This window comes from Bacillus rossius, chromosome 6 (genome assembly GCF_032445375.1).
Source record: "Bacillus rossius redtenbacheri isolate Brsri chromosome 6, Brsri_v3, whole genome shotgun sequence".
In the NCBI taxonomy this organism is placed as follows: domain Eukaryota; kingdom Metazoa; phylum Arthropoda; class Insecta; order Phasmatodea; family Bacillidae; genus Bacillus; species Bacillus rossius.
The window spans coordinates 8,544,625-8,566,267 of NC_086334.1; the positions used below are offsets into that span (position 1 = coordinate 8,544,625).

A 21,643-nucleotide genomic window follows, 5' to 3' on the forward strand; every position below is an offset into this window, starting at 1 on the left:
CCTTGGGGGGGGGGGGGGGGACCCCACCCCATGGAATCGAGAAACTCCTCACTGAGGGGCCCCATTTGCGCTTGCAAAACCGTGACTTTGAAACGAGGTTGAAAAACGCGAACGTCAAAACTATGCTTAATGGAAAACTTTCTGCATATTTTTTTTTTAAGTTTTCAGGTTAATTGCTAGGGCCATGAATATTTCGCGAAAAGATCCCGAGACTAGTTATAAGTTAATCACTGTAGCATCGTCTGTGTTTCGTTATCGGATGAATTTCTTTAAAGGTACATGTCGATTGATACAATACCAATCACAACAGTGATTCAGTGCGGAAGCAAACGCGTCCTGAGTGGCCCGGTCAAACAAGGCAACGACTTCTCTCGCAGACGGCCGCCAATCACAAGGAAGAAACCGCTGGTGCGGGTATACCTTGTGCAGTCTAATAGGCGTTCAGATTTATTCGCGAAAAATGCCTGCCCCTAGTTATTGCATGCATATAGACCAAGATATGGGCAGTGAACAACAACATACAAGCTCCCTGTCCATAGATGACTAGTGTCGGTGCCCGAATCTGCCTTCTGCAACTGGGTTGCAGGTCCGCTGGGCGGGGTCGGCACAAGTCGGAAACTTGGCGGACGTTGCCGTGACCGTTTCTCACACCCGTTCATTCCTTCAATAATCAATTATCACTTCATCCCCCCTCCCGGCTCCAAGCACCTCGTTGCGGACGAAGCGTCAAGGGGGACTCTCTGGTCAGGCAGACGAGCTCCAAGCACGCTAAGGGCGAAACTGGCTCGCGCATCACTCGTCTCTTCGCCTCTACGCGCCAGGAACCAAACTGGCGTGCAGTCCGCACGTCGGTAACGGCGCTTCTACGGGTCTTTAAGAGTTGACGCTGTCATATAATGCTGGAATATTAAAGATAAAGGCTCCCTGCACTCAGCTGTACGGTTACAACACTGTGTGATAAGTACAATGGTTAGTGACCGGAAAAATTCGCGGATTCATTTCGTGGTAGGCTGAAATTCAAAACATGTGTATAATTCTTCTGGTTCTGCTATTGGCTCGCAGTTTAACTGGAGCTCTCTGGGCCAATGAGAGACTATCGACCAAAGAAGCGTCGAATCACAAGCTACCCAGTGGAGACGCCCTCACAATTGAGTACCCTTTGAACACGCGTGTTTACTTGAGAAATGCAGAGGATAATGGAGGCTATCCTAGAGGTCATTGAATCCGCGAATTGTTCCGGTCCCTAACAATGGTTCTTAATGTCATTCGTAATCAGGCACTTCAAAAAGTATTGAATATTTTATAAACGATGCTTCAAAACCTGGAGCACTTCAAGCCGTTTGGTAACCTAGCCAGGCGGCCACCTTGAGGCTCAAATAAAATAAATGGACGAAACGGTGCACTTGTTGGCAGAGAGGCTGTGTGAGGTTGTTTGAAGCTATTCGAGGTTGTGAGAGGTTGTTTGAAGCTGTGCGAGGCTGTGCCAAGTGTGTTGAAGCCACGCTCGCGCCGTTGCAGGAGCTGTGATGCGCGGCGGGCGAGCATGATGCGGCTGTTCAGGAGCCGCCGCCATTCGGAGCCGCCCCCGCCGCCCCCGGCGCCGGCGCGGCCCGCCCCCGCCTACCAGACCGTCAAGGCGCTGCCCGCCGTCGTTCTCGAGGACACGAGCCCGCGCGAGGTCAAGAAGAGTGAGTACTGGTGCACCACTGCATAGAATCCTGGGTCTTATGGCTCTCCGCGACATCCATGGTCGGTTCCTTCAAGTTCCCTGCGCCGGGCTCGATTCTCGTTCCAGTATATTATAACCTCATCTGTAAGGCATGCGCCAATTTTTTTTTTTAAGTGAAACTTCTTTGGGCGCGATGGCAGTAAATTCTCAAGGCCGAAGTTGAATGCAACGTTTTCGTGAAACATGTAGTGAAACGATTTTTTTCCCCATGACTAATTTAATCTGTGTAAGTGAGGAGACAAAATCCAAGCTTATGAAAAACGTAGATCCAATCAAGGACCAACTGCATGTTAAGGGACTACGAAAAATTGCAAAGGGAGGTGTAGTAATTGAGGCTGAAGATGCCGGCTCAATTGAAAAAATAAGGAACGCTGAGAGATTAAAGGCCCTGGGTCTCAGGTTTGAAACCCCGAAGGGCAGAGGTCCAAAAGTAATATTGTACGATGTCCCTCGAGACCTGGACAGGGACGATCTAATTGAGTCTATACATGCTCAAAATTTCAGAGAGGCCGAGATAAGTAAAGATACCTTTATCCGAGAGTCAACCATCCGACTCAGGAAGGGACCCAAAGAAAATAAAGAAAAAGTCCATATTGTCTTAGAGGTAAGTTCCAAGATAAGGAACCTCTTGATGGACAAAGAAAGGATTTATATAGGATTTTCATCCTGCAGAGTCAAGGATTATATTGTGGCAACAAGGTGTTATAAATGCCAAGCTTATGGCCACACAGCAGCTAAGTGCCGTGGACAGCTTGTATGCTCTGCATGTGGTGATCCGGGTCATAAATTTGCTGAGTGCAAGGAAAAGGATAAAGGTGAAAAATGTGCGAACTGCAAGAAGGCCAAGCGGGACTTTAACCATCGCGTAGACTCTTTTGACTGCCCCGAGTACCAGAAGGCCCTGTCCAGGGAACTCGACAGGACCAACTATGAATAAAACACCTTGCTTGCTCAGAATTGGACAGATAAACCTGCAGAGGTCTGCTGTCGCCTCTTGTGAAATTGTCAGGTATGCAGCAGAAAAGAATCTGGACATTGTATTCATCCAGGAGCCTTATACGGTAAGAGGGAAAGTCCTAGACATCCCTCCAAGGCTCTATGCTGTAGGGGACTCCCCGCAAGCAGCAATATGGGTAAGAAATCCAAAGTTGGATATTCTACTGTTACCCAAAATAAGTAACGAACATCATACTTGCATAAAGGTTGAAATGCAACCATGGAATTTAATACTCGTGTCCTCGTACTTTCAATTTTAAGATGATACGGAGATACATCTGAGGCACTGGGATAATATCCTTGAATTCGCATGGCATGAAAGGATAATTATTGGCGCTGATGTAAACGCTAAGTCAGAAATGTGGGGGATCACATTTCAATGACAACAAAGGAGATCTGGTATCACAATACCTAACAGCTGAAGATCTCTGGACTGTTAACGTCCCTGGCACAATGGCAACATACATCTCGCCTGCCTGCGAAAGCGAATCTTACCTGGATATAACAGTGACAGACCATAAAACGAGAGATCATATAGTCGATTGGACTGTAGTAGATGAAATCACGAGCGACCATCGTCTAATAATATATGAAATTCATGGCAAGAGAGAACAACAGAAAACAAACATGGAAAATGTTCGTTACGGATGTAAGAGAGTCAATTGGAAGAGGTTTGATGAAGATCTATTGACTCTTCTGGATGAATACAATGGACAGAAAAAAGGCAATCCTGAACAAGATTCTATAAAGATAAAAGAACTCATAATTAGAATATGCGACAAGCATATGGAAAAACTGAACAACAAAACGAGGGGCGGACGTGGTTGGTGGAATGTGGAGCTTGAAAATATGAGAAGAAAAGTCAAAGGACTAAGAAAGAGGATGAAAGCGCAAAGAGATCCATTCTCAAGAATGGAGCTGCTAAATGAATACCGCCAGAAAAGGAGAACATATACCAAAGCTGTTAAGCTAGCAAAGAGACGCTCTTGGGAACAGCTTGTTAGTGAAAAAGGAAATCAAGATCCATGGGGTTTGGTGTATAAAATGTGTGCTGGAAAGATAAAAAGTCCAATAGAGTTACCAGGACTTATAATTAATGGAGTACAAACTGCCAGCATACAGGAAAACCTGGAAATTATTGTCAACGGGCTACTGCCCGATGATAATCCACTACAAGATACTTTTGAACAAGATAGGAAAAGAAGAATGGCAGAAGATCTACCAGACACATTGGATACACCCCAATTCACAATGGAAGAGCTGAAGTGGATTGTCAAGCATTTAAAGCCCAAAAAAGCTCCTGGTCATGATCAAATCACGACAGAAATTATATGGCGAGTATTCGACAGATTGAAAATAGTTCTGCTTGAACTTTATAATAATGCGCTGGCAAGTGGAATCTTTCCAAAGGAATGGAAAAGAGGGATCTTGAAAATATTATATAAAGGGAATGGGAAAGATCCTGGAGAGTTGAGCTCCTACAGACCGCTAACCATGCTCCCAATTCTGGGCAAAGTGTACGAGAAGTTATTGTATAACAGACTCAATGATTTCCTGATTACCGTCCACGGTATCAGTGATCACCAGTATGGTTTTCGAAAAGGAAAGAGCACGGAACTTGCAATACTGGATGTGATAAAGGAAGTTAACAGCAGTGACACACAGTACGTACTTGCTGTCACAATTGATATCGCTGGTGTGTTTGATAATGCTTGGTGGCCCCAGATTTTGTGGCGACTTAAAGAGCTTGGATGTCCGAAGAATATCTATAAGGCAATAAAGGCTTTCTTCGCTGACCGTACTTGTCAATGTGCCATTGGAGACAACAGCAAGGAAAAGGTGCTAACAAAGGGGTGTCCCCAGGGATCGGTTCTTGGACCGTTACTATGGAACATCCTCTTTGATGAAATTTTAAGCACAGAATTGCCGGAGGGATGTAGCATCTATGGATATGCAGATGATGGATTGCTACTGATACCAGGCAACTCAAGAAGGATTATAGAAGAGAGGGCAGAAGAGGCACTAAATATTGTAAGTACATGGACAAGCAATTGTAAACTCAAAATCGCACCACAGAAAATGGAGGCCATCATGTTGAAAGGATCACTAAGCACGGCAAGACCACCAGTCGTCAGATATCAGGGCAGACCAGTCAAAGCAGTTTCGGCGCTGAAATACCTTGGTGTTCATATCGATACCCGTGGACGGTATACAACCCACATCAAAAAGACAAGTGACAAGGCCATTTTGCTTTTTCACAAATTGCGTGCAGTAGCACCTGCCAACTGGGGCCTTATATTTGAAACGTTAAGAACGATCTATGCTGGAGTCTTCTTGGGAGTAGTCTGTTACGCTGCAGCTACTTGGTATTATGAAGCGGAACTTGCACACAGAAAAAGGGTACTAGAAGGAGCACAACGAGCAGCCCTTCTAACTATGACCAAGGCATACCGTACCACTTCTACGGAAGCGTTGCAAGTTGTTGCAGGAATAATACCAATTGATCTTAAGGTAAAAGAGAGAGGACAACTGGCTCTGCTAGCTGCAAGAGGAACAGTAACATCAGAAGATAAGTGGATAGCTAGACAGCTAACGCTCGATGAATGGCAGCTACGATGGGATCGCTCCAGCAAAGGTCGCTTCACATATGTCTTCTTCCCTGATGTCAGAGAAAGACTGAAAAAGAAATGGATAACACCAGACCATTACACTGTGCAGTATCTCACTGGACACGGGAACTTCAAGGCAAAGCTCTGGGAAAGGAATTTGGTGCCCAGTAACCAATGTGTCACATGTGAGGTACAAGATACTGCAGCTCATATTATTTATGAGTGCAGAAAGATCGATGACATCAGGGAGAAGTATGGAAGAATGGCAGAAGAACTGTCACTAAGGCTCGAGGATATGGCAGGAATGCTACAGTGCGAAAAAGGTTATGAAGTATGGAACAACTATATACACGAGGTAAGCAAACGACTAGAGCACTTTGATAAATGGATGGAAGAAGAAGGTGCTCTAAATAACCAAGATGGACAGTAAATCAAAATGGCCATGCACATGGAGGCCTATGTGTTTCGTACGCGAAGGCAGAGAAATCAACTCCATAGAAAAGATCATACGGGACCAAACAAGGAAAGCAACGCATGACTACAATAAACAGATAGCCACTCTAGATGAGAGTGTGCCCCAGGAGAAAGAGCTCATAACACATTTAAAGATACAAAAGGACATTGCAGAATATGCAAGTGGATCAGTACCTTCTATTCAGCTAGAGGAGGAATTACCTGAGGTACATTCTCATGTTGGAGCTGGACAAGATCCTACCATGATCTACTCGAAGTTCGAGTATGATATGAGATTGGCTAGACTGGATGAACCGAAAATCCAACAGGCAGCAATAGCTGTGTTGGTGCGCAGTATGGATGGAGGGAGGATGATCAATTTTCCCAATATGGAAATAGTGGACAGACATCTTCTCGCAAGGAACAACATCCCCTTGGATTTGGACGAGCTGAGATCCCTGCTGCGCAACAACTTTGAAAGGCTCGGAATAACCATCGATTTCGAGGAAATCAAGAAGCAAGCTGCTATGACCTATGGTCGTTTCGTGTTCGATCATACAAGACCATTTTATGAGTATAAATTGGTCAAAAGACAATAAGGCATGCAGCAGACAAGCTTACAACAAACACGAGTACGGACGTGACCAAAACACCCGAAGAGAGACAAAGAAACAGAAGAAGAAGAACAGAGGAGAAGGAGATTTTAAGATTGGACACCATTTTAAATCAATTTTAGATCAAAACGAAAATTTTGGATATTTTAAAAGACGACTTGAGATATTTTATGGGATGCTCATCAAGATACAGAGGATTTTTAACATCTCAGACCAAAATTTTACGAATGGACAAAAATTTTAAGGATTTGACAAAAGAAGAAAGAACAAGAACGAACAAGGAAGGGAACAAGATAGCAGGTGACGGAGTGGGCTGGAGAGACAGCAAGAAGGAAAGGAGTGGCAAAGGACAGCAGTCAAAGAAGGAACAGACAGAAAACCCAGAAAGGCGGTGGGATTGGTGCCCTTGCATGTTCGTTGCCCCGGGTACTGGCAACCGTCCCGGAGCAATGGCATGCAAGAGATCCCACGCGGAGTGACTGTAGAGTTTTTAACATCAGCCGTCGTGTTTTTAATATCGCATGGATGCAAATTGACAATGGATTTTATTACAATACTGACAAAGCTATATTCTGGCTGCAGGCACGGCGGCTTAAACAGAATGGATAAGTTGTTTCTGGTTGAGGCAAATGAATGGTGCTAAACCATTCAAAACCATGGCATATGAACATCTGAGGCCAAACATCCTGATGCCATTAAGACCAGGTGACATCAGGATGAAAGAAGAAAAGTTAGTGCTCCTGGAATACCCTAACGGGTTCAGTCCTAGGAGGTGGAGGTGGTGAGGCTAGGCCGGGCTTCGGCCCGAAACAACTTGTGTAAGGGGGGGGGGGGTTTACAGGTTAGGGGAGGACCTTAGTGTGTCTCAGGCCGAAGCCTATACACTCTATCATGCGGGGTGTTAACCATGCAGAACAAGGGCGCGTGCACCGTCGTGCTTATTTGGGGTTTATTGGCTACCATGGCAACGTTTTAGCCATGACTGACGCCCCTTAGGTTGCCTAAAGCTACATAACTAAAGTGAACCAGGTAAATTCTGACGCTAAAGGCACGGATGAAAGGATGCGGACGGTGCAGAGAACAGGGCGGCGACCCGCCCGCGTCTGACGCCACGCCGACTTGCTGGCATCTAGTAAGGGAGTGCTTGGGCAGAGGGGCAGAACAACGGGTTTTGAGCCAAAAATATTCCCAAAAATATTTAAAAAAATTGTTTACTTTAAACGTTGCACTTTTAGTTGCACCCTCCAACTTGAATTCTAGAACGTTACACTTTACGTTACGCCTACCATCTTGGATTCTGGAACGTTGCACATTTCGTTACGACCACCATGTTGAAAATCCTCATTTTTTATGCTATAAAATCTGGAAAAATTGTAAATTTCATAAATAGTTTTAATTAATAAAATCTTAATAAAAAGTAACATCGCCATTTTGAAATTTTGCCACCATCTAGAAAGTCCGTAATTATTAACCGATTTTAAGTGGAAACATTTTTAAATTAATAAAAAAACAATTGATTAAATTTAAATTGCGACACAGAGTCCTTGGTTCGAACCCGTCAAGGAAAAAATAATAATTTCACTTCATTCTCCCCCCTCTTCCTCAATAACACGTCTCGTTTACTGAATTTCCTTTGTATAATCGTTTGTAGAATATTATTTTACACGTTGAAACTTCTCAATACTTCCTAGCTGGTCAGTCTGTACGTTCGCTTGGTGCTCCTGTTCGCTCTTACCTTACAAACTTTCCAAGCTGTCATACTATTCATGGTTATTGACGTGACAACGTCTAATAAATCGATGAACGCCGGCTGCACGCACGAAAAAGTGTCCCGTAACGCACATTGACCCTTTACGCTGTGTCCCGTTACGCTCATTGTGCGCTTGCGCCGCATCTATCTCTCTTCCACTCGATTGGAACAACCATCGATTTGACTTTTTCAAGGCACATTAAACTTGAAACACTCCCATTCGTTTCCTACTTTTCCTATCATCGTCCTATCCTTAACAGAATAACACAGATTGGAAGAAGTTAAATAGCAAACACGTATAAAAGTTATAGTTAAAACTTGTAACTTTAAACTATCGTCCGTAAACCGACTTTACAGACAACCAATTTTTTCTTCTTCTCGTGAGAGGTATTTTTCGTCGTAACATTAGTACTGGTACTTAATTTTTGGTTTTAATTTTCCATGCTTGTGTATCCACAAAAGTTTGGTCCTACCTAAAAGACAGAGTTCTTGAAGACATGGAAGTGGTGGTTCACGGTGGGGAAGCCTTCATTTCACAGACGAGAGAGCCACACCCGAAGTTCCCCGAAGTTCATGCTCGCTTTTTTCCCCCGTTCTATCTCATTGTATAAACCGGTGTGGCATTAAATTTTGCGGTCGATTAGGATAGGTTTGCTACATTATAAATACTTTAAAACATTGTGGATGGTTGGTTATATTCGGTAAATATAGCTACATTAAAAAATACTGTAAAATCATTTTATGGTCGCTTAGCAAATATCTTTTTAATATGTAGCTATCCAGGGCTAGGAAACCGTTTACATGATTTCACAGTATCTTTAATGTAGCTATCCTAACCAAATCAACCATCCACAATGTTTTAAAGTATTTATAATGTAGCTAACCTAACCTTTTACAATGAACAAAAAAAATTGGTTGTCTGTAAAGTCGGTTTACGGACAATAGTTTAACGTGACAATGTCATAACAAAACATTGATGAAATGATTGCATACTTTATGAATAAAATTAAATCAATTTAATTTAATAACAGAATAAATACTTGAAATTATACTAGTAATCAGATTTTTAAAATGCAAGAATAATTAACCTTTCTTTCCGAAATTGTTGTTGTAATAAGCAATGAAAACCACATTAACTTTTCACTTCACTTTATAAACAGTCGAGTAGAAGAGAGATAGATGCAGCGCAAGCGTACAATGAGAGTAACGGGACACACCGTAACGGAACAATGTGCGTAACGGGACACAGCGTAACGGAAAAATGTGCGTAACGGGACACCTTTTCGTGCGTGCAGCCGGCGTTCATCGATTTATTAGACGTTGTCACGTCGAAAAACCGAAGATGCACGATCGGGAGTTTGGCTCTCTCGTCTGTGGAAAGAAGGCTTCCCTTCACGGTGCGACGCGAGCGATGACGCAACTCGGCCGCGAGACGGCGAGCTGGCACGAGGCGACGCGCGAGTGACAGGGCGTCTGTCGCCTGAGCCACTCGTCGGGCGAGTTTAGCGCGTCCCATGCCACCGAGTGCGTGATGACATCTGGCTCCGAGGTCGCGCGGACACTTCTGGAAGCCCTCGGCCAGGTTCCGACGACTCGTGACCCGAAAGTCCGTCTTCACGACATTCAGAAGTAGTTTTTAAACATAGGTGAGTCGCCTCACTTAAAAGCTTCTGGGCAGACGTAAAACATTTATCAGTTAAATTATTTGATCATACATCAGACTTCATTATAAGTACATCCAAGCGATTAAGATCTTATTTATATGCAATTTTATAATATATTATTACAATAATTAAAAATGAAATGTACTATAAGTTATAGAAATGTTTAGTTGATAGTAATATGTATTCAGTTAGGTATGTCAAGTCAGACGAGCTTCATCAAAGCGAAATCGTATTGAAATCGTTTCCACAAATAAAACATCGTGCTGCAGTGCGGGAAGTCTAAAAGTTTTTTTAAATATTTTTTTTTTAAAAGAAGTTTTGAATGGGTTAGAAATGAAAAAAAGGTTGGGGGGGGGGGGGGAGGTTCAGATTTCAAATCGAGCTATATACGTACCCGGCAAGACTGCGTAACAAGATGATAGCCAAATTGGTTGCTTCCTGTGTGGAGTACGAGTTGAGAAATCCTATCTCAGTTGCACTGTTTGGTCCGCTGTGTGGATAACACGTTTAATAATTACAAAATTACCAATTTCCGATCCGTGCGCAGACAGCATCCGATGAGATGAATGAAAAAAAAGTTATAACCTTGTCTTGTCCTAAAACCATGCGTTGTGAAATACAGCGATTTGCATTAATTTAGAGTGAATTAGCCTCAATTAAGCAACCTATTCTTATAGTGTTTTTTATTTTCCTGCTAAGCGATGGAAACTGCGTTTTATAGTTTCGGTGAACTTTGCAGCATTCAACTTTACGTAAACACGCAACGCAGTGGAACGGAGATAATGCCACATTATTCCCCGCGAAGACGTGATGAAACTCGCGCCCACACAAGCGGGAACGGCTTCTGTGCGGGGGGATGAATAGAGAGAGAGAGAGTTCATGCGAGGCAGGCGTTCAGCGAGGCGTTTCCGCTGCTTTGTGCAATAGCGCGAGCGAGATGACCTCCCGGCGACCCCAGCAGGCTGTGGCTGGACCAGGCTGTCGGCAGGCTTCCGATACACGTCAGCCAGACATCTAGTATACAGATTCTCCAATTTTGTTTTTAGAGAGCAGCAACATAAATATATTTTTTTTCTGTATCTAAATTGAATTTTACGACGACTAAAAAAAACTAGATAAAATCGAAATATTTTATTTAAACATTAAACATAAAGTCTATAAAGGCTACTTAAGGGGGAAAAAGCGTAAATGCAAAAAAAAAATGTTGTCTGTAAAGTCGGTTTACGGACGATAGTTTAACGTGACAAAAACATAACAAAACATTGATGAAATAATTGCATACTTTTATGAATAAAATTGAATCATTTTTATTGAATTATCTTTATTTTGTATGAATACAAAGAAGGAGTGAAATGAAATCTACAATTTAATTGATAAATTTACTTTTATTTGCACTCATTAATTCAAATATGTTTATTACTTTAACGAACAGATTATTTTAACTATAACTTTTAAACATGTTTGCTATTTAACTTCTTCCAATCTGTGTTATTCTGTTAAGGATAGGACGATGATAGGAAAAGTAGGAAACGAATGGGAGTATTTCAAGTTTAATGTGCCTCGAAAAAGTCAAATCGATGGTTGTTCCAATCGAGTGGAAGAGAGATAGATGCGGCGCAAGCGTACAATGAGCGTAACGGGACACAGCGTAAACGGGAAAATGTGCGTAACGGGACACTTTACCTGCGTGCAGCCGGCTTCATCGATTAATTAGACGTTGTCACGTCAAAAAGCTTAATCATTAGTAGAGTTCTGCTGAAAGAAAACATCAATAGTTTTAATTAATTAATTTTTAAAGTAACAAAAGGGGTCGTTCCTCGCTGGCCACCGGTTCCGTAATTTCGCTAGTTCTGCTCCGGAAAGTGTTTGGCGGAGACTTTACCGCCATATTTCAGGCCAGTGCCGCCATATTGGTGATGGACGCTGCTAGAGCTGTATATGGATTAGTTTCGCTTCTGTTTGCCTACGTATTATGTGCTATTGCACTCTCTATATATAAAGAAATTGTGCGTGCAGTCCACGCACGGCAAAAGTGAAAAAACTTCATGTTAAGTTATTAGTATTTTTTTATTGAACAACAGAAATAATTGAGAATAGAAAGGATGCGGGTAAGATATCAAATAGAATTGAAACTCAGGAGTAGACAAACACAAGCATCGTTACGAGAATTCCGTGACACCACTGCTGCGTCATTTATACCTCTCCCTTAGCCATTACAACTAGCAAATAGCATGCTACATAACGTACCTATCTCCCCCTCCCCCTTTTTTACGTCTTCTCATAGGACCGCTAGTGTATGAGTTGGAGTGGCGTCGCCGCTGACGCACTCTTCTCTATATGTTTCCCCCACCACGTATCTAACTATTCCCCTCATGGGATTGGAATTTTCATAACGCTCGAAATTTGTAGCCCTCTAAGCAAAGAAGTTTCACTTAAAAAATGTTACAAAAATGCAGTTGAGACAGGAAAATTATTTTACGTGGCGTTTTGATTCAAAGGGGCAAAGTAAATTTTGCATTAGATGCGATGGTTTTTCCGTTTTTCTGCGGCGTTGTTAAGCGTTATACTGAACCATGTTGTTTTATAAATTCAGAGGCTTTAATAAGGCACAAGCAGATAGGCGCCTCCAGAAAGGGCCTCTTTCACACTGCCTGCAAACTGAAACAATGTCTGCCGAACCCTCCCACCCATTTAGTCATTATCGCGTCAGACTTGTGCCCGAGGGGAAACTAGGGACCCTCCCAATAATGAACTAATTATCTACGGCTTTTAAGCGCCCCCTCTCCCGCAAGCGCCTGGCAAGGGGGGGGGGGGGAGAAGGTAGGCTCGAACCCTTGCGAATGGCTTCGCCGGGCCAATCAGAGAGCGGCTCCGACAGCATCGCGCCTGCTTCCTGCCGCCGGACAAGTAAAGTCGCTCCGCCGCAAACACTCGGCCCTTTGTGCTCCGAGCTGGAGGGAACTGCTTCAAGAAAGCAGTTCTTCACTCGAGCGGCGCAGCGGGTACACGAGGCTTGTGCACCAGCAGTCGCTTAAGGAAGCAGAAGTTAACATGAGACGAAAAAGGGGGTTGTCTGTAAAGTCGGTTTACGGACGATAATTTTACGTGATAACGTCATGAGAAAACATTCATGAGAATTGCATACTTTTTAATTTTCAAATATTATTTACAGTTTTTGCAAATTTAATTAAAATATTTGTTTTAAATATAACCACGAACAATTAGTTATAGAAATAAACTGAAATAAAATCAATGTCAATAAATTGTTAATTTGAAATAACGAAATTGGACGAATAAATAAAAAAAAATTAAATTGCTGCTTTTAAAAAGCCCGCCTTAACCTGTTTGATATTATAGAAGATTTTCTCGCACGGTGGTTGGCCGGTTCTTGCACTCTCGGCTCAGCCGGAACGTGACAGTGAGTCATGCTGCTTCGTGCGTGCAGCCGGCGTTCATCGATATATAAGACGTTATGACGTCAAAAACAGACTTAACTATGTAATATCCTAAGTTAATTTTGCTTCTAATACCTCGAATTTTTACGTATAATTTTAAATAATTTCATAACACAACCTTAATTAAATGTTTGTAAAAGACCTTTTCTCCTATACGAATCCTTATTCAACAGGTGTCATGAACTTAAAGGCAATATTTTTGTGTTAGTCCGAGCATGTACTGGAATCATTAAATTAAGTGTATACAGTTTCGGAACAACAATTATTATGAAGCTTTCTTCTCGAAACACTTGTGATGTAGAACCTTTTTTTCCCGAGCGTTGCACAAATTTTATCGAGATTTAAAGAAATTTTCCCCAAATGTTAAAGAATTTTTCTCGGGTGTTAAAAATTTTTTCTCGGGTGTTGCAGGCTTTTCCCGTGTTTTTCAGAAATTTGATCGAGATTCAAACAATTTTCCCCGAATGTAAAATAATTTTTCCCGAGTGTTGCAGAAATTTTCTCAAGTGTTGCAGAACTTTTCCCGTGTCAATAAAAAAACATATGTTTTTTTCCTTCCAAAAACTATGAACTCGACGGCGGATGGAACCCGGGAGCTGGGGGGGGGGGCGCCTTGAAAGGGACAAGGGCGGTAATAACAGGTGCGCCGGCATCAGGTAGCAGCCTTTGTCAGCCGCTACCGCCCCGGGTACCGCCCCGGGTACCGCCCCGGGTACCCCCGTGCGAGAGGCTGGCACCGCCAGGCAGCTCCCGGGTGATCATGACCCAGCCCTTATTTTCTACCCTTCCCTTCCTCCTCCCCACCTCCCTCTCCGAGAAGGACGCATTAGCTACCGCTCCTCCGGCCATGCGTACAGTCGCGGGCAAGACGTTGGAAGCCATCTCCTCGTTCAGCTCCGCACCGGGTGTGGTATCACCTCGCTCGAACTCTCATACTGCTCTTTTAGATATCACCGTACCTTCCTCAACGACAAATGTTATTCCTTCCGAATTACAGTCCCGTGCGGTTATCACCGCTAAGGAAGTCTATTTTTCTTATAAAAACACGAGCAAATACGCTTCATGGCAAGACAAATATTCTTACTAGCAAGTTTTTCGTAGTGTTATTGTGAAAATTTCGGTTGGAAAAAAATAGTGTCGATTTTAAACCTGCGGCGAAAATATCAAGCTGCGATAAAAAAAAACTCACAAACCCATTATTAATAAAGATATATAACAATTTTATTTAATTATATTTTGTGTCCATATTAAGTTTGAAGGCTGTTATTTTAAATACTATCAGACTTCTCTCGGTTGAATCGTTGCATGTTAATGTTATACATACGAATGATGAGAAGATGATCGATTGACTTAAGAGTGGAAACTGAGCAGTGCCTTGAGGAGTTCTCACTTTATTTTGGGCCACCTGTACCTGGTTTTTTGTTCGCAGTACTGGGAGACCCTGGCTAGTCCCTTGTGATTAGCGGCCAACACTTTGTAAACAGCCACATCCTGTATACAAGACTTGATGACTTAGTGCTCCTGAAGTGGCAAGTAACGAGGGCAACAGCCTGTCTCGCAACGCAGTTCACCAGGCTGTTGACAAACGAAATTTTTGCAAACTTTTCCGCTGCATTTGTTTCTTTTACCATTAAAGTTACCTCTTCATTGCCAAATCATTTTTAAAATACGTTTTAGAGACGTTGAAATTGTTATTTTAGGTTGAAATAATTAGACGTGACTAGTTTGTGCCATTTAGTATGCGCAGCAAGAAGCCCTTCTCAGGTTGTTTGTGTGTGTATGTATAACGTTATTAGCACATATAATTAAAAAAAAATTTCAATCCAAAATGAACATTTAAATCCATTATATAGGCGACATCTGCCTCTCTATCACAGCGGTTCAAACACACATCATATGCTTAAAAACGTTTTTTTTTGGGACACACGCTATTACTAGTTTTCATTGTATGCCATAGAGAAACCACTAGAAAGAACGGACTGAAGGATACTCAAACACGCAGAAAACCAGCTAAAATCAGCCGATGTAGAATATTTAAGTACATAGATAACACAGGGAATTCCGTGGGAGAAAAAAAAACATCACAGCACAGATGAACACAGTGGCCTGAAGACAAGAACAGTAAACACGGGAATAAAACGACCTTGGTTGCAACTATCGCTGTGAGCATCGAACTGCAGGTAAAACGTCATGAAACACATAAATAAGAGTTAAATTGTTTTCTTCATTTTTCGTTCTGTAGCAGTGTCTCGACAGCGCCTGCAGATGTAAGTACCTGCAACCTCGCAACACAGGTGTGCAGCGGGCGGTATGCTCAAAAGGCACTGTGATTCAGTAGCTTTGGGCTGGGGTTATGCTTGTCACTATCAATTGGATTGCAATCTTCTTTTTATTTCACGGTCGTAAGTAATGTACTTCGCAGCTGAATCCGTAGCGACTACCGAGCGCAACACAAATCCCGAGCGATTCATTTTAGGAAAGAAACAGCGTGTGAAATGTTATTTCGGAAATAAAAGTTGTAAGCTGGGAGTTCGTAGGTTCTAGCCCAACAAGTTTCTTTCAACTGGAAATTTGTCTTACTGAATAAGAAACAGTCCCGGAATACATCTACGATCAAGCGATCATTTTACGATGAATTTGCCAAGCTGCTACCGTAAAGTACGCATTAAATCACATTTTCCCTCCAGGTTCTTCGTTTTTACTTATCCCCGAAAAAGAGAATATATTTAAATGTAGCGAATTAATACTATAACGGCTTCTTCGGCGTTTTAGTAAGCCAATTAATAAGGTAAGACCCTTTCGAAGTTTATTTTTTGCTGGTAAAAGATATGAAGGCAGAGTTAATAGAAATATTAATTACCGTTGCTGTCAAACACGGTGTTTGTCGAGTGTATGAATTTCATATATGATTTACAACATACGTCGGTCAAAAGTAATCGTAAGAAAAGGAAACCAGTTCATAAGAATCTTTCAAAATTACTTATTTTCAATCATCTACAATGTTTCTTTTTGACCCTGCAGTGCTGTAGGTTGTGGTGAGGCGTATTTAATTTTACAGGCAACACTTAGTTCCGTAACCAACAGTCCAACAGTTACATCATTGTCTGTCCGCCTGTCACAGATTTAAAACTTGTAAACGAGTTAAGAGAGAAAGGTAAAATTTTCTTAGAGTTTTCTTTCTTACCTGGACTCAACACTGAAAGACTTATTTAAGGTTTTGTGTATATATATCTTTTGAATTGAACTCAACAAAGAATTAAAAAAATGGATTATTACGATATATTTGCAAGGGATCAAGCCGTGATTTTAATACTGACTTTTTTATGGCTCAAACTGAACAATAACATTTTTGGTTAGGATATGACTTTTTGTTGAATAGTAAATTAATTTTTCATATTCAAGCAAAAATCACCCATAAAAAACTTTATATCTGAAATAGTTTGCAAGAAAAAAGGAAATCATTCAAGAAAGCGCAAGTCGTAATGACATTTTCCTGACCTAATAGAGCTTTATAGTCTTTAGTGAACCAAAACCAACTAAATTATAATCCCTTTCTCTTAAAAACGTCCACTACATTATATATTATTATATATAATATAATATATATTATTTATATAGAATATACACTATATATCATAGAACCCAGCGAGCCATGATGAGACCTCCCCCTGTGCATATTTGCATCAATACTGTGATATGCTCAAATTTAGAAATTAAGGCAAAGATAAAAATAGTAATTAAATTCCCAATTCATGTCTCTCTTACCAAGATTAGCGTGTAGCAGCCACCACGTCATTCTTATTTAATATTTTTTCTTAGATGTGATGATACTTAAATTAGTATTTTTATTAATTTATCGTTATTCTAAATTAAAACCTTTAATTACTTGTTAACATTTCTTTAGCATTTGTGACTGAACATTTTTTTTGGAAACACTGCCCGAAACCTAAAAATAAAATCGTACTTTGTTTTTAAAGTTTTAATGCTGACATAATTAACATAAGTCAGGCCATTAGGTAGAATTATCCTACGACACTTGGGTAGGCTGCATCTTCGAGTCGAAAGGACGGTAATTGCTACCTGCGATGTTTTTCTCGCCAGCGCGTCATTACAGTTGCTTCGCTGTGTAGTTTTCCTTCCCCGCGAGAAAGCACACACACACACACCTACATACACAAATTATATCTCGGCAAAAAATTGTTTTCGTTAAAGGGTTTTAAGTTGTTAAAATCGTGTCAAAATCGAGAAGCTGCATAAGTGTCGAAGATACTTGTTTCGCTGAAACAAGAAAAAAAAAAAAAAAAAAAACAGGCGCGAGCGCTGCTTTCCTGTGGCGCAGCTGGTTCAATATTTTAACGAGAGGTTTTTCTCTCTTCAGAAATCAAACTGAATGAAGAAACTTGCGTGTTGGTTCACAAAGTCTCTGGGCCCAAGTGTTGCAACCTGCATGTTTTGAGGTACAATTTTAGTAACTACGTGTGACGTAACGAAGCAGAAGAAGGAATATTAATTTATCGTTTCAGATGGTACAAATGTGAACTCATGTTGAATTTCTACATAAAGCTAAACGTTTAATGAAAAGTTCTTACTTGCACGGATTTCAACTGAAGGTGTTTAGTATTTGTTTCATGATTTGATTTCTATTAATTAAATCATGTTTTGTTTGACCTTCTTGTCAATAACGTTAACAATTCAAAATAAATTCAAACATAATATATTTTTTTGTAAAAATTGAGGGGGATTATTTGCACGACTAACGAGTATGTATTTACAAACTTAGTCTATGGTTTTCCTCGGATGGAGCTAATTTTTCACTTACAAGTGAAGTATTAACTTTTGCCTACATTAAACAATTATATTATCGATATGTAATAAGCAGGAATTTTTACATCTATTTTGTAACACTTAGTGAAGATCTTTTGAAAATATTTGTGGAAAAACCAACAAATGAAATAAAGCTATAGATTTTGATTTACAAAAATAGCCTTTAACTATCAGTAATGAAAAGAAAATTAAAAAAAAAATTATCAACACGGGGCAACATCGGCACCTGTTTTTACTCTACGTAGACAGTGCTTAGCTCAGACCGGGCATGAACGGCATGAGGGACTGGCGAAGGCCGCCTGGTCCAACCGCGCACTGCCCAGGGAACCAGCCTGGCTGAGGCGAGAGTACAGTCTGGTCCCCTGAAACACCTCGTGCAGACTGTATGCCGCGGGGCGTGAGCTCGTGTCTTTCCCCCACCATTCTGCAGCAACCGAGTTTCCCGTTCAACGTGCACGGGTGCATGCGCGATTGAACTCAAACTTCGTTCAATTTGACTTATGTTACTTATTACTGCTCCCAGTATTCGACCAGCGTTGGGAGAATCTGGTGGTAACCCCAGGTACCTTGGTTCGATTTCCAGTGGGACTGGGCGTTGTCAGACTACATTTAAACTTATTTACTTATAGGAGATGTAGTATTTCCGCATTTAACCAGGGCTACCCTAGCATAGGGAAGCAACCATGGCTAGCAACATGCTATTGACCGAAAAAATCCGCGGATTCATTTTCGCGGTAGGCTAGAATTCAAACAGTATTCACCTTTGATTGCTTCTGTGATTGGCTCACAGTTTGTGTGAAGGACTCTTAACAAATGATAAACTCTCACTAATTACAAGTATCGAATCACAGGCAACAAAGGTTAGGGGATCTCTCAAGTGAGCGACCAATTGGCAAAAAGGCCTGTCGCCCAAGTGTGCAGAGGACTGTGAAGTCTACCCTGAAGGTAATTGAAACCGACTAATTTTGAAATTCCTCAGCCATGGCCAAACTGGCATATTGAACCAACGCCCCCCAGGGAAGAAAGCTGGTCCTACGCAGAGAAATAGGTTTTTTTGAATCAAACAAATATTTGTTTATATATGGCGAAACAATTATTTACTTGCTGGAACAAAATATTTCGTTAGTTTAACCAAACTCGGTAAGTAACAAAAATAATTTTTTATACCTAACAAAATATACATTTGAGTTGACAAAATCATTTTGTTGGGTCAACAGAATCTTTCCTACTACAAAATTTTTGTTTGAATTAACAAAATATATTTATTTCGCCATATATAAACAAATATTTTGTTGAGGCAAACAAACCTTTCAGTGTATTAGTTCTCTTCGCCTTCAAACTGCGACTGTGTATATATTCATTTATTAAAATATGCTGGTGTTTCCCAGCAGACTTCCAGCGTGACCGCTGACACTTCCCGCTCGTGTGGCGAAGGGTTCGGGTTCGCCCCCGTCACCCAGGTACCGCTCATACTCATGAGCACCTGGCCAGTGTCCAGCCCGCGGCAGGCTGTGCACGCGGCTCATGTCTTGAAGTCGGGCTCAGCTGCGCGTCGACGTGAGCGGTAGGTAGAGACCGGAAAAATTCGCGGATTCATTTCGCGATAGGTTGAAATTCAAACATGTGTAAAATTCTGCTGGTTCTGCATATTGGCTCGCAGTTTAACTGGAGCTCTCTGGGCCAATGAGAGACTATCGACCAAAGAAGCGTCGAATCACGAGCTACCCAGTGGAGACGCCTCACAATTTAGTACCCAATGAACACGCGTGTTAACTTGAAAAGTGCAGAGGATAATGGAGGCTATCCTAGAGGTAATTTAATCCGCGAATTTTTCTGGTCCCTACCCATTATTTTTTGAATTTGAGCAGAAAACTTTTGTTACTCGGAAAGGGCATCATCACAAGTTTTAATGGAGTGCTGGTTGTTTTGGAGTGGGAAGTACACGACGAGAACACACAGTTGGGGACGGGTAACGATGCTCCCGGCTTGGAGCGAATTGAAGCGCGCGCCTCTGTTGTGCTCCGACGTTTGGAAGTTATCGCGCTTTCCTCCCCTTCCCCTCTCTCCTCCGGCACCCTCCCACTCGACAGTCTAAGCCGAGCCGATTGCAGGAATCCCATTTCCGAGGTGGTTTGTGAACCCTCCCGGGGGGGGGGGGGGGGGTGCATCTCTTGTCCTCTGCCCTGCCTCCCCTCTCCACGTCTCACGCGCTGCACAATGCACAACCCCCCTCTCCCCCTCGTTCACACTCTTTCTCCCTTCCTTGCCTCGCGCATTTAGACGGCCCCGCGCTGCAGATAGGGGTGGCAAAACTTTTCTACATATCGATATGTCGATATATAGCTTGAACTATATCGATACCGAGAAAATATTGGCCTAAAAGTATCGTTCTTTTCTACATATAGCTTGAATTATACCGATAGTTTCGATATATAAGTATATTATAACATACAAATATACAAACTTTTACCCATGCTGTATCCACACGCCACTTTAAGGAGCAATACCATCACAGCACTGAATACACAATCACTCCGTTACATCAGAACGCTGAAAAGACTGAAAATAATACAAAGCCAGTTACTAGACATACGTCCACGTATCTACTTTCACGTCACCCGTTGCCCCCCTCCTTTCCCGATAGGGGAAAAAAGAGAAAGGGTTTATTAGAGCGAACGCTAAAACAGTATTGTGAGAAACACACGAAATGTTTATTGAAATCATTACAAAGTCCAACAAACGAACACTCACATTTATGCTTGAAGACATTCACAGCAACGCGTGGTTACTGGGAGTACTATATAAAGAGCAACTAAAAACAAAGGAATGTCCAAGTTAATAAAAGGAAACTTCATCATTATCATGAACCAAATATTAAAGCTTAATAAACACGAAATAATTATTATGCAACAGCAAAAGAAAAATATTAAATAACAATTCTGTTTTTTTTTTTAAATGCTAATTACTGCAAATGGTCTTTTTCGTGTGCGGAGACTAATGCATCGGGCCTCTGCTGTGTTCGACAGACGAATGAGTAGGCAGTGTGTTGGGACAGTGGTGAGAGGTAAGAGACGAGCAGTATAGAGAGCCACTGTCCAGTCGAGCTCCAATGGGGAGAGTGAACTGTGGACTGCATGAAAGAGTGATTACTTTGTGGGCAGACATTTCCAGTGTTGCAATTTAATTTTCCCACTCGTAACAATATGTGTGTAATTTTCGTTTGAATGTCCCTGCGTTATTCCTCAAGATTAACGAACGCAAGCTTGTGAATCGATCGATTACACACTGATGTCCGTGGTAAAAAAAAAACTCGGACCTTTAGCCTCAAGACTTGAATACTTCTAGTTCGCATAAAGACCAATTTCACCTAACATTGATCGATATTTTACTAATCTCGCTAGTCCGGAATAAGTTAGTACTGTAGCCTCTTTTCTATTATCTTTGAAAGATTTGTGCAATGGGAGTGCATGACTTGATGTAAGCTTTTGGACATACCACATCGCTAAGCACTTTTTTCTGTAGAAGAAAACTAAAAAAAATACCCAAAAT

The 21,643-nt window shown here is 41.6% G+C and overlaps 1 protein-coding gene across 1 annotated transcript in view; it reads left to right on the forward strand.

Moving 5' to 3' along the window:
• LOC134532567 (uncharacterized) overlaps positions 1 to 21,643 on the forward strand; it is a 59,794-nt gene that overhangs the window by 12,663 nt on the left and 25,488 nt on the right. Inside the window, exon 2 of the mRNA XM_063369097.1 lies at positions 1,519 to 1,688. Within this exon, the coding sequence (XP_063225167.1) occupies positions 1,544 to 1,688 (145 nt within the window). The 5' untranslated portion in view covers positions 1,519 to 1,543. The remainder of the gene's footprint in view (positions 1 to 1,518; positions 1,689 to 21,643) is intronic.